The sequence below is a fragment of the Pelmatolapia mariae genome, linkage group LG12, assembly GCF_036321145.2.
Source record: "Pelmatolapia mariae isolate MD_Pm_ZW linkage group LG12, Pm_UMD_F_2, whole genome shotgun sequence".
NCBI lineage: Eukaryota > Metazoa > Chordata > Actinopteri > Cichliformes > Cichlidae > Pelmatolapia > Pelmatolapia mariae.
Window position 1 is genome coordinate 10,184,651 of NC_086237.1, and position 17,084 is coordinate 10,201,734.

The 17,084-nt window shown below is 39.6% G+C and overlaps 2 protein-coding genes across 2 annotated transcripts; both read left to right on the forward strand.

Moving 5' to 3' along the window:
- Window positions 1-6,321: 6,321 nt before the first annotated feature.
- On the forward strand, window positions 6,322-10,865 carry LOC134639234 (arrestin domain-containing protein 3-like). Its single transcript, XM_063490349.1, has 7 exons — window positions 6,322-6,589; window positions 6,737-6,782; window positions 6,864-7,011; window positions 7,133-7,229; window positions 7,308-7,564; window positions 7,736-7,976; window positions 10,780-10,865. The coding sequence occupies exons 1-7, from the start codon at window positions 6,322-6,324 to the stop codon at window positions 10,863-10,865; spliced, it is 1,143 nt and encodes a 380-aa protein (XP_063346419.1).
- A 114-nt stretch (window positions 10,866-10,979) lies between these two features.
- On the forward strand, window positions 10,980-15,276 carry LOC134639235 (arrestin domain-containing protein 3-like). Its single transcript, XM_063490350.1, has 7 exons — window positions 10,980-10,983; window positions 13,117-13,174; window positions 13,259-13,406; window positions 13,722-13,818; window positions 13,899-14,155; window positions 14,315-14,496; window positions 15,270-15,276. The coding sequence occupies exons 1-7, from the start codon at window positions 10,980-10,982 to the stop codon at window positions 15,274-15,276; spliced, it is 753 nt and encodes a 250-aa protein (XP_063346420.1).
- The last annotated feature ends 1,808 nt before the right edge of the window (window positions 15,277-17,084 follow it).

The window sequence follows — 17,084 nt, forward strand, 5'->3', positions numbered from 1 at the left end:
TGTTACAGGTAATAGAACAGATTCTTTTCCACTGCCATCTGAATCTGTGCTTGTTTCCTTTGTTGGGGTCCTTATTCTTTTAATAACGTTCTGGATGTCTTCCACAGCCACAGAAACCTTGTCCTCAATCATTTGAGCTTGGCCTTCGTTCTCCACCCAGAGCAAAAGCTGTTGTACAAACTTTTCTACTGCGTCTTCTACGAGGACATAGAGGACTTCAGCAGAAAAGGGACGCTTTGAGCCATGTGCTGGTTGTGGAGTCCTGGAGATGACGGTGTCTGAGAGGGATCTACCCATTAGAGGTTCAGGAGTCGATCTGTCATAAGTAGATCAAACACTTTTGCCGTTAACTCCAGAGTAAAATCTCTGGTTGCCCCACTATTTCTAAAGTTTTCCTGTGTTTTATGATTGATGAAGAATTCTTCTGTCTTTGTTAATTTCTCAAATAACTGATTAACGTCTGATCTAATGGCGTCAAAGTCGACTGGAGAAGAACGTATGTAACGAAGCAGTGTGTTTCTGGAAGGGGCTCGATGAGCCTCTGTACTCTGGGACCTTGGCAGGCTGAAAACCATACCTTCATCCGAGGGCACTGTGTCACTCTTGCAAGTGTTTTTTAGACAAACAAAAAAAATCCTGTTTGCCTTTATTACTTTTCTCAGCTCCTTTTTCATTTTTTCAAATAGTTTTTTCGCAAACATGGAAAAGCGGTGTTTGCGTGCTTTGAGCCCGGAGTGAGAGGTGGATGGCAAACATCTGGAGAAGAAGTCGCTCAGCTTGTTGATAATTAATCCTGCATTAAAGGCAGGTTTGGGTAAGCTACACCTCTCACAGAGCTCTTCGCTGCTTAAATCCATGTTCCCTTGTATGTCATTTACGATGTCAGCTGCAACCACTTTTACTGGGGTTGGAGCTCGGATACTTACGCTTTCTGCAGTTTGTTTTATTTTGTCCTTTTCTGTTAGAGCTGATTCATCTGGAAGCTCAGTTTCTTCCTCGTCCTCATCTTTATCTGTCATCTCTCCATCTGAGCTCCTTGATGACAGAATCACAGAAATCTCTGTGATTGCTGATTGCACTGACATCTTTAAATTCGTACTTTCTGTACCGAAATCAGACCCGCTTGACACACACTGGCAGCACAGTTTACGTGCTACATGGCTTTTAAGGCACGAGGCAGCGTGGCAAACCATGCGGTGCAACTTTTTAATATTACTAAATTTGCCGCTAACATAAACGGCGGGGTCTTGCGGGAGATCGAGGCTTTCTCTAATGAGTTTGACTGTTGAGCTGACCTTTTCGGAGATCTCTTCCTCAACCATCCGTGTCAGCTCGTCAGCGCTCTCATGTCGCTGTTTCGGGACGTTAAGAGCGCTGGCGATGGCGGCTGAGATTGAGTCTCCGACGCGCACACGGATAAAAGCCTCGCGCTCACAGCTGCGCAGTAGCAGATTCGATATGACCCACCATATCCCAGGATTCACTGCGAGTCAATGGTTGAAGAAAAATGGCGGCCGGTTGAAGTGAAGCGGTCCAGAAATAAACTCTTCAAAGTAAGCACTGGGCTTTTATCTCACTTCAAATATGCCGCGGAACAAATGTTAGCATAATAAAAAGTCTTACAAAGTCACAAAAGTCTTGCATAAGTCACATTTAGCGAACCTTCGGCTAAGTTAGGTGACGTTAGTGAGATCGCCGTTTAACGCGGCTCTTTGGTCGGTTAGTTAGTTTAGGTTTCTGCCGAAGCTGGGTCTGTTTGTCGGTGTGAATCCAAACGTACTTAAACATTTCAGGAAACACTGAGCAGACGGTTGACCAAATATCTGGCCCGCGAAGTGCGGTGAGGACGCAGACTCAACCATGCTGTGCTGCAGTTTGTCCTTAAAGAGCTCTCATCCTGCATAAACCACTAATAATGAGACAGACAGTAGATGGAGAAATCCTCCTCCCATTTCTCTGCTGTTTTTGTCAGGCTTATATCAAACAACCTGAGTCTGTCACCTTTGTTATAAAGACCAACAGTCTGCAGGATCCTGTCCTGTTTCTCCTTTTTCTAATTAAAACGCATAAAGTGTGTCTTTGTCATTATAAGAGAAAACTGTTTTCATCCTGCAAGTTAACAGATATTTGATAAACTTCTGCTGCTTTTGTTGCTAACTGCCGTGGTTGATTTCCTTCTGCAAGAGTCAGGAGAGACTGAGAAGGTGAGGAGACGGAGACTCTCCAACCCTGATGAGACACCAGGACAGTGTTTGAGGGAGAGGAGGAGGAAGAGGAGGCAGCAGCAGCTGAGAGATGCAGAGGAGAACATGCAGCTTTCTTTAGTTGAGGGACTGGTAAAAGCATTGAAAGCACTTTCTCGATATTTGCTTCCTGTATTTGCAGAAGTATCTCCAACACAAACTGTAACAGCTGCATACAGGGAACCACTCACTGCTGTTCATCCTGCAAGACAGGATCTGGCAGGGAAAGACGGGAAAATAAGGGAACCACGGACAACTTTGATAATGCTTTGATTTATGCAGAATATATTTAGTTCAAATATTGTTTTCATCACAGTGGGATTGTGCTGGTTTCAGTGGGAAAAGTATGCAGCTCATTTAAATACAAAGTTGTCCCTTCATAAAGTGTGTCAGTATTTTATAAAGATGTCATGTTTCTGTATCATCTCTCTCCTGTTAGAGCCTCTGATCCACACATCAGCCTGTTTAATGCTCTCATATCTTCAACATCTTAAGTAATAATAATGCATTGGATTGATATAGCGCTTTTCAAGGCACCCAAAGCGCTTTACAATGCCATTATTCATTCACGCTCACATTCATACACTGGTGGAGGCAAGCTACGGTTGTAGCCACAGCTGTCAGTCTGCCAACTGCAGACTGACAGAAGCGAGGCTGCCATATCGCGCCCCTCTGGCCAACACCAGTAGGCGGTAGGGTAAAGTGTCTTGCCCAAGGACACAACGACCAGGACAGAGAGGCTGGGGATCGAACCGGCGACCTTCCGGTTACAGGTGCCCTTCCCTGAGCCACGGTCGCCCCATAAATCATACTGCACAGTTTTCTCATCAATAAAAGAATATTTACTGCATCAGTTTGTCTTCATTTCATCTGAAACACACAAAGATCAAATCTCTGACTTTAATTTTGGGATATTGTCCTTAAATATAACTAAAGTTTTCACACAGGGCTCATAAATGATATGAAATAGAAATAAATACCTTGAATTTTGACTGAAATGTCATATTTGATTCCACCACTGACTAGAAAATATGGTGACGCATATCTTCCCTTGGTTTCACCTGCACAAGTGCCAAGATAAGTCTCCCCTGCAGAATTGGTTCCCCCTATGTCAGGAGCAGCGCTGGGCTCTTCAAATCACGGACAAACAGTATCCCACATTCTTGATTTTTAGTTCACAAACACTTGTTGTAATGACTACTCCTGACATTTTGGAGATGTTAGCTCTTTATACAGTAAAGTTACAGTGGGATACAAATAATATCAGGCTGATCCTGCCACGATTTGTTCCCCCGGTTCAAATCACGGACAAACAACATCCAACAGTTGTTTTTGAACCCATTTTGCAGAGGGATTGAAAAATGTATTGATAGCAATATTGAATATTATTACACAGGAAAAAAAAACAACTAGATGTAAAATAATCACACTGTGACGCCTCTGCCTTTCTAAATGGAGGGACAGTAACTGCGTGTGTATATGTAAGCGTGTAAAACCTGAAGATAGTCAGATTAACAGTATTTTGTCTCTATCTGCCATTCTGCAGTTCATCTCATGTAAACAATAACGTGCGCACAGCGTGACGTGAAATAAGGCACATACCTTTGACGTTGCGTGATTTAAAAAAATCTCCGTTTTCGGTGATTCAAAACGCCGTTTACGTGTGGACGAAACAGCTGCGTTTTCAAAAAATACCCGTGTAGGTGTGGACGTAGCATAAAAGAGTTAGTAGTTTATTTCCTTACTGCCTGTAATTTATTGCAGATTACTTGTATTTGCTTAATTGTTTACTAAATGTTTGAGGTGTGAAATAAACCGCAATGGAGCAAAATATGGGTGTGTGTGGTTTTCTTTCAGTTTTCTCCGCTGAAAGTCAAACAAATGACATCAAATAAAGATTTTCTCTTTCTTTCCAACATGCCGTCCACTATTGCTGTAGCTGTTGATAAGTAGATAAGCTCCATAAGATCAGAGTTGGAACATAGAGAGGACACAGCTGGGGTCACTTTGTTATGATGATGATGATGATGACGCAGGGGTTAGTACTGCTGTCATAGTAACAACATGATTGGGTGGTCCTCTTACTCATCTCCAACAATGACTTCAGTTGGTTGAGGATTTTAAAAGGATGGAGCCATGACTAAAATGTATACTTATATTAAATGCCCCTGCAGCAGTGACCCCGCCTCTCGCCTTATGACAGCTGAGATGATTTTGTGTTTCCTTCTGTGCCTGCACGACTTCTTCAGTATTTCAGCTACATTTGCCATCGGTGGAAAAGTGCAAAAGTAAGCATGAATAAATAATCCTACAGCACTTTCAATACTAGGTAGGGGAACTGCACTTGTGGAGCATTAATGAGCAGCATGTGGGCTCCACCGTCCTTCTAAAATGTCAGCATCATCTTCAAATGTTGAGGAAATGTCAGTGACCTCACCATCGTCCTCTTTATCCATAGTCATCTGGCCTGGTTCCTGTCAACAGGGAGTTTTTCCTTCCCACTCTCACCAAAGTGATTGTTGGGTTTCTCTCTGTATGTATTATTGTAGGGTGTACCTTACAATAGAAAGTCTTGAGGCGACTGCTGTTGGGATTTGATGCTGTATAAATAAAGTTGAATTATTTTGGACCTTTGAGGAAGGGGATGAGGTTCCTCAAGGAGATGAAGCAACACTGAAGTATTTACACTTTTTACACCAGCCAAGGTAAAATGATGTAAAAGTATTTTTTTTTTACTGCTTAAACATTTCCTCTATAATATCAAGTATTGACAAATAGGACTTAAATAATCCTTTGACTATCAATTTTCCAACAAAGTATATTGGCAACAGTCACAGGCAGCTAAATACACGCAGAGCAGCTTCCCCATAAATGCTCTGTCTGTGGGTTACAGTGTATCATTATTACACTTTTACATATTATTACATATTTTAGTGTTCAGAATGAAAATATGTTTCCCAGGGGCCTCCTGTGGACACATTTCTGACATAAAATAACTCACCTGCTTCCTCAGGTATCAGTGGGCTGGTTCAGTGTGGGGAGACTGACAGCTGAGCCTGAGGTGTGATCTGTATGGCAGCAGGTCCAGGGGCGGATCTAGAGAAAGTTTCTTAGGGGGGCATGGAAATCAAATCAAAGCCTTTTTAAACACATATGTTACATATGGTTACAATGGTTCACATGCAGTAAATCAGCACGTTTCTATAACTGAATTATTTTCTTTAGCCCACATAATAAAACACCTCAGTGTGAGTTTGGATGTTATATACTGTATAGCCTGTATAATAAATAAATATGTAGCCCAATAAAGCTACACAACATGGGGCGGTTCATTTGCAAACACAAGTCTAACTGAAGTTTCACACTTTGTTTTTTAGAAAAAATCAAATTGTTGCTTAAATTTACACAAAATGTCTGAAATCTGCACCGTCATGAACAAAAATTTAAAGCTCATTTTCATGATTTGTTGGGTTCACCCTCTGGGGAGCACGATAACCCTTTCACCCTTACATGTTTTTTTTCCTCGCCTTGTTTGGTATCATTCTCTTCAGCTCAACCTCACGACGTCAAACACTGCAGTGAACTTTTACTTTAGATGTACATTGTGGTGTTGAAAACGCACTTATGTGTACATTTCTTGAATGAGCAGCTATAACGACACGTAAGCTCTTTTGTAACGAGCACGTTATTTATTTTTATTGAAGGCATATTTACATGTACCCTAAATTACAGGATTTGACTATTAACAAGTTGTTAAGTCGTGTTAGAGTTATTTATTTATTTATTTATTTATTGTCAGCGATCATTGAGAAACAGTCTTAGCGAGATGTATGAATCTTTCAATACGACTTTCAGCACTATTCAGTAGGCTAATTTGCTAAACTACGTAAATCGCAATAAGCTATCAAATGTTTCATTATGCTGTATATCATACTTAAATCAATGCGTGGAACATCTCATCTCGTAACTTTTATCTTATGTGAAATCAGAAGTCACGATGTCACTCTTTAGGCGGAGCCTCCCGTCATGCACCTTAAATCGGTGCTAAGAAACGCATCGTCTTCAACTCAGCTCGGAAATGTCCTCGATGAAGGACTTAAACGTGACCTTTGAAACTATCAACGAAGACGGTAGTTATTCTGAAGGAAATACTATAGTGGGCACAGTTAGTTTCAGGCTGACGAAAGAGGTTAAAGTTAAGAGCCTTTCTGTAAAAGCCAAAGGAGACATCAAGGCAGAATGGACAGAAGGAACAGGATATTTGCAGATTACCCACACTGCAAAAAGGAGATATTTTAAAGTGAAGGAGTACTTAATTGCAAAAAATGGTAAAGGTAAGAGGCTTTAACACACTTGGAAGAATGCAAGGGTTAAATTGTGTAGCAGACATAAAGAAAACACTACATTTAAGGAATATAACCTGGCTTCAATGATCAGCAGTAAATTGTAAATATATCACTGTAGCTCTGTGACATTTGCTGACAAGTGTTTAACCGTTTCTTTCCACACATTTAGGTTCAGGCTCAAAATCCCAGAGGGGTAAGTGGGAATTTCAATTATTAATACTGTCATACGATGCTTTGGCAAATGCATGCATTTCCCACTGGTTTTGTTTTCCAGGAGCATGCCTTCATCCTTCAAGGGGGTATATGGAAAAATTGTGTACATGTTTGAAGCAAAGATGTCCAGGAGCTGGTGGTGGCCTTCTAAAGTTAAAAAGAAGATCAACTTCATTTCCAAGACACTTCAGCAGTTTCGGGAAGTGATGGTAAACACTGCACTGATATGTGCTATAAATGTGATATTTGGAAAGTGCTTTGTGAAAAAACTCACATTAAAAATCACATGCATTAAATTGTAAACATGTTTGTCTATGTGGTCTGTCATAGTGTCCACAATCTGGTGCAGTGAGTAAAAACATAGGTGGGCTCTCCCAGGGACGGGTCCAAATGTCTGCTACCATTGACAGGAATGTTTGCACTCCAGGTACAGTAACTTCACGTTGCACAGTGAATGCTGATAGATTTAAAAATGCAGTTTAATGTTCTGATTTGATTTTTACAGGTGAAACTATATCTGTTGTTGCCAAAATCTGCAACTCCTCTTCCAAGAACACGAGGCCCAAATTCAAACTTGAACAAAAAACAGTATTTCGCTGCAATGAGTCTACTAAGAAGTGGGTGATGAATCTGTTCAAAGAGGTCGGGGAAACTATCAGTCCAAACTCAGAGCGAACTGTCTCCTGCCAGTTGAAGATTCCTGATGATGCCATCTCCACTATCCATAACTGTGAAATCATCTCAGTTGAATATTACATAAAGGTATTAAACAATTTCTTGGTGACACCACATCCCCTCAGAAATAAAACTGCTTTGTTTCTAAACATGTTTAAATAAATAAGCTACACAGGAAATGTGTGCCTCAACTATGTATTAATTAGAACAGATAATAATAATTCTTTACAAGTTTCTCAATTTCTGACTGTTTCCCAGGTGTATCTGGACATTAGCTTTGCCTTTGACCCAGAGGTGGTGTTTCCACTGGTCATCGTTCCTTCCAGATATGCAGCCATTCAGCCTGGTGAGGCTGTGGGGCCTCACCCACCTGGGACAACTGTGGTCACAAGTTATAGCAACTTCGCTTCCCCTGCCTTCCACACTGGATTTGGCTCTGAGCCCACAGTGTCAGGTCACTACCCCACCCCAGATGTTACTCAGCATGATAATATAACAAGTGGGAATTCTAACCAGTGGTCACACGGTGCTACTGCACAGGGGATTTCAGCTCCAGTTTCTAAAGCACCTTCAATGCAACATCCAGGTCCTACTCTGACTACTTTTCTACAGGGGGAACAACCTCCATTATATATGTCCATTTACCAGCTTCAAAATGAGACACTGTGAGTGTAAGTGAATGGGCCAAATATTAATAGCAGCTGACACCTCAAAAGTCACAGTTAGGTATGGCTTTAACAGGGTTCAGAAGGCAGAATCATAGAGGTGCCCTCTTCTAGTTGATGATCAACTGGCAGGACAGAATGAGGCCTTCCAGCTGTTGTCCCACAAAGGAATTAAATGTTTTATACAAAAACTGTGTTTTTAATATTTAATGTTTTGGAGGGAAAATAAGACTAATTGGACAAATCACGAATGTGTTCAGTTGCAGAAAGTTTCTATGTCCTATACCTTATTTAGACATAGCTGGCCAGATACTACACCAGGTAATCAGAGCTGTACCCCAAAACTGTGACTTTTAAAGGGCCTGAAAAAAATAGGACTAGGGGTTAAATCATGTGACTAAGCAGTTTTCACCTCTTGATATCAGTGGGGTACCAGAGACACAAGAAGTGACAGAACAAACAATAAGAGAAGTAAGTGATTTTCCTTTAGTTAGTCTTCTACTCTCTATACTCCACATAACAATTTGTTTAACAACAGACATTTTTTTTAGTTATAGATCACATTTTTATATTTGTTATTATAATTTTGCTTATTTTTTAGTGTTTTGAAATTGTTTTTGAAAACTGGAATGTAAATGCATTGCCTGTTGTTTTAAATATATATAAAAAACAATGTCACATATATTTTGTGTTTATGCTTAGAAATTTAAGGTAAGCTGAAAGGTCTGTTTAGCCGTGTTATCCTTAGGAGTATGTTGCACTTTACTTTGAAAAATATTGAATTGTCTATGTTGTTCTATGTATGGTGGCATATCAAATTCTTGAGGCAAAACACGTAGCATTACTCCTAGCTTATGGTTTTCGTGATGACCAACATGATCTCTTTTAAACCACTTACTGTTTTATACTGCAATGCCTTCACTGTCAGCTGAAACAGACTCAGAAGCACTTTTCACATCTGAGTTACACGGTGTTACAGATGTTTATTCATATCAAAAGGCTTGCACTTATGAATGGAAAATAGGGAAAGTATATGTAAGATTTTATAGCACTCACCACCAGGACAGTCGTAGGGCACTTCATTGTAAACAGAAAAATGCAAATGGTATTTAAACACTGGGAGGGAGCCAGCGTGTTTCTGAGCACTGTGATCATAGCATGACAGCATCTTGATAACATCCAATAAAATAACTTGATGGATGGTTAAAGGAATAAACTGCCACCAGGTGAATGTCTAAACTTGGATGTATGTGTCACTCTATCAAAGGGATAGAGGGTCATTCCTCAACCTGCACAGCAGCTGCAATGTAATGTGAAACAAAGAAGCTTTATAGAAGGTTTTTGGTTATAATATAATGATTACTTATTAGTCAAAGCTGAAAAAATCAAGAGTAAAGCCTCTAATATATTGTAGAAAATCAGAGGTTGCCTTCTGTGGTAAAACAGTTATTTCCTAAGATGAATTGGAACAAATTGGAATATTAAAACATTATGAAAATGCAAACGGTTAGTTGGATTTTTTGATGACTCCAGGGGGACAAACACATTTTTGTGGGTGATGAGAGAAGAGATTGGTTTGCCCTGAGCAATAGTATAGCAAGTTGCCATAGATAAACGCTGGACTTAAGAAGATTGTAGCATAAAGGTGAGATATATTGTTTTTAAGAGCTTTGAACAGTGGTGATGACCATTTTACCACACACAACATGTCAGTAACACTCTGTCATTATATGCACAACTTAATCAAGCAGGGGCGTGGGGAGGGAGAGAGCGAGCGAGCATGGAAAAAACATCTCACCAGCACAAAAGTAGCTACGATAGGTAACAGAGAACTGCACAAGAGTTTAGACTCAGAATAAAAACACTGTAAAGAACTTTTTGACTCACCTACATGTTAGAGCAGGTTGGTCATTGTGAGTGCTTGCATTTATTTATGTCCTTCCGTTTTTGCTCTGAGCTCATAGTTTTCCACCGCTGCCTCTTTGGGAGACACACCAATGTGTTTTCTCACACCTCTGTGTGTTTGTACATTTCATCATACAAAAGTGGTAAGTGTGGTCAGAGATTTAGGGGGCAAAATTTGCTACTTTCCATTGTTTGCCTCACTTTTAACACATTTAGGAAGAGTGTTACCTTTTCCATTAAAGACCATCACTGATTTGTTAAGACATTGTTTTTTGAATGCTACATACTACTTTTATAACATACGTTATGCCCTACTGTGGGAAGTATTTAAGAAAAACATCAAAAAACCACTGTATGCCCACACGTCAACTTGTCCTACATGTGATGCATGCAAGGAGCAGTTAGGAAACCACAATAACTTACCGCAGCATTTCATCTCCTGTGGGGAAACAAAAAACAAGGTTAGGTCACACTACAGACTGACAGTTGGTTCCCATCTATTGAGTGATACTAACCAGTATAAATACTAAAAGCAGCTAGGCAGTTTGAAGCAGCAGTCTGGTCTGAAAATCAGAAAACTGGAATATATTTATAAAAACAATCACAAAGCTCATAGGGGGTATTCCTCCTGCTTTACCAAACTTTACCAAAACTGTCCTAAAGATTAAACACAACGCTCAATGCTAACCACCACATTGACTCAGACCTAACACTGTTATCTTTGCCCTTCAGCAATGGACCACTCTAGTCCAGTCACACCACCAATCTCAACAAAGGATTTCCATGAAATACTGACACCTCAAATTAAGAAATCCTAACTGCTTGCACCCGCCTATGGGTAGCGCTAACTCCTAGATTCCAGCTCTCACACAACAAATTAATAATCCACTTACAATTTTATCTGTTGGAAATCCACCACTAGATGGAGAAAAATGGGTGAGAAAAAGCAAATGTTTGTACTGGATGTTTGTAGAGGATGCTCAGTATTTTTTTTATTTAGCCTCAGAGCTTTTTGAAAGTGAGTAACTTGTATGTAAATGAGGAAATATATGTACAACAATCAGAGCTTAGAGAAGGATAATATATAGTTTGAAATGTGGGCTGTGTAAAATGATGTGTTTCTTAATCTGTATATGCATGCAGAAATGAGTTTTGTATGTGACTCACATATTTATTGTATGGATGACTAGGAGAATTTAATTCAGCTGTGTTTCACTGAATCGTGTTTCTGATAAAAGAAACCAGAACATCAACAGTACTGTGATGATCATCACCATTTACAAGCGGTAAGCACTGTGTATGGAAATTAATATTTTAAGCTATTACATAATTTAGTATTCCTTGATGTTCTTTTACTAACCATTTTGTGCTTGCAAAATTTATCAATTTCAATGCTTGTCTCCATATTCTTACTGTAGATGTGAACTTAAGCAGTAGATCAACGGCTTACAATGGATTGGACTGTGGAGAGGACGAATGCATACATTTGAAGCCTGACAGCATCACAGCTTTGGATAAACTGGGCTGTTTAAAAGGCCATTTGTATAAACTGCCCCTTTAAACAGCCCAGAGGAAGAGACATCTGTGTAACTGGTAGAGTCTAAAAACCCAAGCACAATACTACTACTACTACTAATAATAATAATAATAATAATAATAATAATAATAATAAAGTCAGCAATAAGTAGGATACCTACTGTTTTACCTACATGTTTTCTTAGTTACTGATGTTTAGAGAGGCCGCACTCGTTATGGTTCACAGGAGTTGAGGAGTGAGCGATGAAAGTGATGCTACGGTATTTCTCTGGACTGGTTAATTGCTGCTCAATGCGTTCAGCAGAAGAAAGTGAACCCACAGCTGAGAGTGGTTCCCTAGTGGGTGGGGGATCATATTTCAGGTTCAGTATTATAGTTACGTTCTTCCTAGTCTGAACCTCAGACAAGAACTGGCCAGAAGAATTGAGCTTTTTGAAGTTCTGCTTAGAGAACTAAGACAGAAACACCGTCACCTGTATCTCACAACACATCTTAATGATTTCCCTTCTCGGTGTTGCCATAATATTTTCGAGACAGGGAGGAAGCAAAACTGATTAGACTAAACACTAGACGAGAGGCCATCAAAATAAAACGGGAAACATGAGACAGACTACACCGATTTGACACTGAGACCAGGACACATGACTGACAGGGGGTCATAGGAGATGTACGAACATGTGAACATGGGGCACAGTAACAGAAACCTAAAGACTAGAAACTAAGGATATAACACACAGTAGCAGATCGGTAGGGAGCACTAAACACACACACACTAAACTCAGGACCATGACATAACGACGTTATTGAGATCATTGTAATGTGTACAATAAACTAAGCAATCACGTCAGGCAGGGTAATTACGGAAGGGCCTATCGGACAATTATAAACCAGCGTGTCCACAAAATAATTTACACTAAAATCTACACTGCAATCTGGAAGAGGGGAAAAATTGTTAAATTGTTTCGACTGATTTTTTTTTTCACCGTTCAGACCCACCAAACTGCATGCAGACTTTCTTAGAAACAACCATAATTTCCGCATAATCAGGGGCGAGCCAAATCAGTCCACGTCACAGAATTCAGCGCAATTCGGCACAAAGGACATGATAGTTTCGTTTCAACACCCAGATGGGACGAATCTGAATCATTGCTGACGAAACAAAACAAACTCTCTCTGCTGAATGGGACGGAATATCCCCGAATAATCATACCGATACCCAATGCTCGCATCCTACACACAGGGACACACGGCAAATGCTTTTGCCCAGTCTGACTCTGACGAGTGATTTTGGTGATACAAAAGTTTATAAGAGCATCCTTCAATTTTCTTAGCCCGGGGTTGCCTATCGCTGTTGTCACGGGGTGAAATTTGCGATACTCTATACAGTTTTTGATTGATCGCTAGTCCATTACAGATGGACTAGCCAGAGAAAAGCAAGTATCAATGGGTTAAATAGTGTAGCAGAGATAAAGAAAACAGTTAACTTTGAGAATATGAGATTGAGATCAACTGTTAATCAAACGTCTCTTGCAGGGACTGTTCTTCCAAAACGAGTGCACATCTTTAAGTTCAGGCTCAAAATCCCAGAGGGGTAAGTGAGAATTTGCACCATCCAACATTAATAAATGTCTGGCTTTTGCAAATGAATGCATTCCTGACTGGTTCTGTTATACAGGAGGATGCCTTCGTCCTTCAAGGGAAAACATGGAAATATTGTCTACACCTTTGAAGCCAAGATATCTAGGAGCTGGCGACTGCCTTCGAAAGTACTAAAAGAGATCAACTTTGTGTCAAAGTCCTGTCCACACACTCCTCAAATTATGGTAAACACTAGAGTGACATATGTTAAACATCAGATTTCTGGAAATGTGTTCTAACTATTCAATACAAAATGTTTCAGATTCAAAAATCTGAGTTACCTTTAACACTTTAAAGTTTTTTGTTTATATATCTCAGGGATAGCCATCAGTTCAAACATACCAACAGTGTAAATGTAACATACAAGAGAATTCAGCATTGATGATGATTACCTGGACTAGATCTGAAGCCCAAAAACAACATTGAGGTATTTTCTTCTGCATTTTCTCCACATGAGGCATTTAGTTGATCTGGAAAAATGTTTATTTGGTTTGTTATAGTGTCCACAGTCCAGTTCAGTGCATAAAAAGATGAGTGGTCTCTCCAAGGGACAGGTCCAGATCTGTGCTACCATTAACAGAGGAGTTTGTTCTCCAGGTAAAGTATCTGTAACGTGCTCTAGCAAATGTTGATAGACTAAAAAAATGCAGCTTATTGTTAATATTTGCTTTTGACAGGTGAAACCTTATCTGTTGTTGCCAAAATCTGCAACTCCTCTTCCAGGAACACAAGGCTCAAATTCAAACTTCAGCAGGTAACGATGTACAGTTGCCAGGACAACACTAATAGCAGCAAGGAAACGCTGTTCAAAATGGTCGGAGACACTATCCGTCCAAACTCAGAGCAAACTGCCTCCTGCCAGCTGAAAGTTCCCAGCGATGCCATTCCCACCCTCCATAACTGTGAAATCATCTCAGTTGAATATTACATAAAGGTATGAAAAAATACATGATTTGTATTACCTCAGAAATGAACCTGCTTTTTTGCAAACATTTGTGGATAAATAATAAAAAGTAAATATGTGTCTTAACACAACATCTTTATTGCAGATTATAATGCTTTACAAGTTTCTCCATCTCTGACTGTTTCCCAGGTGTATCTGGACATTAGTTTTGCCCTTGACCCAGAGGTGGTGTTTCCACTGGTCATCCTTCCTTCTAAATTTGCTCCAACTCAGAGTCGTGAGGCTGTGGGGCCTGAGACAGTTGAGCCTCCAGCTTACAGCGAGTTCACATCCTCTACTCTCACCACTGGATTGGATCCTATACTCACAGAGTCAGGTGTTTATCAATACCCCACCCCAGATCCCACTCAGCATGCAAATATAACAAGTGATTATAACCAGTGGCCACAAGGTGCTGCTTCACAGGGTTTTTCAGTTCCAGCTTTCATAGCGCCATCTGTGCAACATCCAGGCCCTACTGCTCTGCATGGAGAAGAACCTCCACTATATTTGTCCATTTACCAGCATCAGAATGAATGAATGCCTGTAGAAGCTGAACTGGATTTATTAAGCGAATAAGCCAAAAATAAACTGTAAGCAATTTCTTTAGTCACTTGGATAATTGTTCAGACATTTTTTCGTATTGAGAAAGTTACTTTGAAATGAACTGAATTTACGTTTTGGGATTCCTTACCTGGATGATTGAGCATGTGTCAAGACATTTTGTAAATCCTACATATGAATATATTCCTGGTCCCAGACTGTCTCAAGCTGTATCATAACGTTTCTGACTCTTTGTGGGTAACATGTATAGGAAAATGTGACATAGCGCTGGGCTTTTAGGAGTTATGGTGAACAACTCCAGTCCCATTGACATCCTCCACTGATGTTGCTTTTTTTGTTTTTTGTTATTTCAAAGGCCAAAACATGTATTGCCTACTTTTTGTCCTAGTATTGTGTTTGCGTCCCCCATTGAGGATAAAAATAAATATAAGCTCATTAAAGTTTGATAAAACTTAATATAATATAATATAATTTTGAATAAGCCTGACATTTATCTGCTGAAAACAGGACAAAAAATCTCAATTCATGTTTTTATGTGCAGGGAGTAGGGAATTTTATCCCGATAGCATCCTATATGGTGAATCTTTACAGAGAAAAAGACCACATAACCATTCAGCCCACAAAGATTCCTCTAAGACTTGTTGTCTTGCTAAAACAGATTTACACCCCTTTAAACCTAATTAGTATTCCATGGAGTCCTAACACCTTGGTTGCAGGCAATAACTCATGCATGCCACAGTGGCAAACATTGCATGTTTACCAGTAAAGGTGGTATTGGTTGCAATGGTTTTATAGTGGAAGGAGAGACTGTACTGTTAGCATTCATAAAAAGGTCTGCCAGTCATGGGTGGAGAATAGGGACAGCACTTGTAAGAGTGATCTTGAATAGTTTAAACTCCTTTGGACAGTTGTAAAGCATTTCATTGCAAACAAAGAAATCCAAATGATACTTAAACATTTCATCCCTCCTTAAGGGGATTAAAAAGTGTCAGATGGTCACTATATATTGTATTTATTGCTCATCTATTGATATTGTGAATGCTTAGCTCTTCCCACCTGCTGCTGTTGCTCAGACAACACAAGCACATGACCATAGGATAGGCTGCTTTCACCTGCCACCAAAATGGGAAAAGTGCTACTGAACGTCTGTTTTTTCCTCTTCTTCATTTTCAAAGGTAACATGTGTCGCTGTTTACCTCATTAATATAGCTGTTATTTTTAAAAAACAGTTTTAATTTTAGCTGTTCGAACTGTTGTAAACATTTCTTAAGTAGCTGAAAGGCACTTTGCAAGTGATGAAGCTGATAAAGGAGATAACAAATTTAATCTGTCTATACAAACAAAAACTGTGGGTGAGAAGTTTAAGGTCATGCCCAAAATTTCTTGTTTTCACTCAAAGCTCGTACATATATTGATAAAAACCGCTGACAGGGTTTGAACCATTTATTTTTACATTAAAATGTTTTCTTTGAAACTTAGTTTTGTCAAACTATTATATGTTTGCAGCATTCATGCCCATTTTTTATTGTAGCTGTAACTTTGTTGAAGTAATGTGGATACATTTCATTCCTTTCTATGTGTCCTGGGAGTGTCTTTGTTCAGTTATGTGTGGGTTCAGACAAAGATGATAACTTACAGCAGCACCCACAGGTTGCCGGTTTTCATTCCCTTGCAGATGTCAGCATTTTTGGGATCACTGCTTTTGTTAATGGTACCTAATGAAGTGCCAGTGGGTTTAACAGAGAAACAGGTCTGCAGGTGTAATTTTCTCAAAAACCACCAGATCTTTGCCCTATTTGTAAAGCAAAGCAGGTGCAGTTATAACTCCTGTATTACATGAGAACTATGAAAAAACAGCAGTGTTTAAAATGAAGGGCATATTTATAGACTATAACTGATTGACACCTCTAAAGGTTTTTATTTAATCAGCTAGATTCACTGCTTGGTCAGTTAGTCTTGGTTTCAAATGCATTACGCATAGGTTCAGTCAGTGGTTTCAAGCAAAGCAGAGCATTGCAGAGCTAAACAGATGAAGCTCCATTAAAGGATTTATCAACCTTTAAGAAACAATAACAACAACAACAAAATAAACGTGTTTGTTTATTTAGTTGTTTTACTCTTGAATGAAGTGCTCTTGCACTTGTGTGGTTACAAACTGCATGTTGAGCCATGTTTGCCTGGATTTGCATGTGTTTGTCCACTTAAGTAGTAATGTTTATGTGGTTGACACACAGAAAATGAGTACAGCAGAGAGCAGTTGTAGGTTACCTAGATAAGGTTGTGGTTCTCTACAGGTAAGCCTGTGGGCTTGGTACTGACTGCTAATCAGTTATGTTACCTTGTTTTAAATAATAAG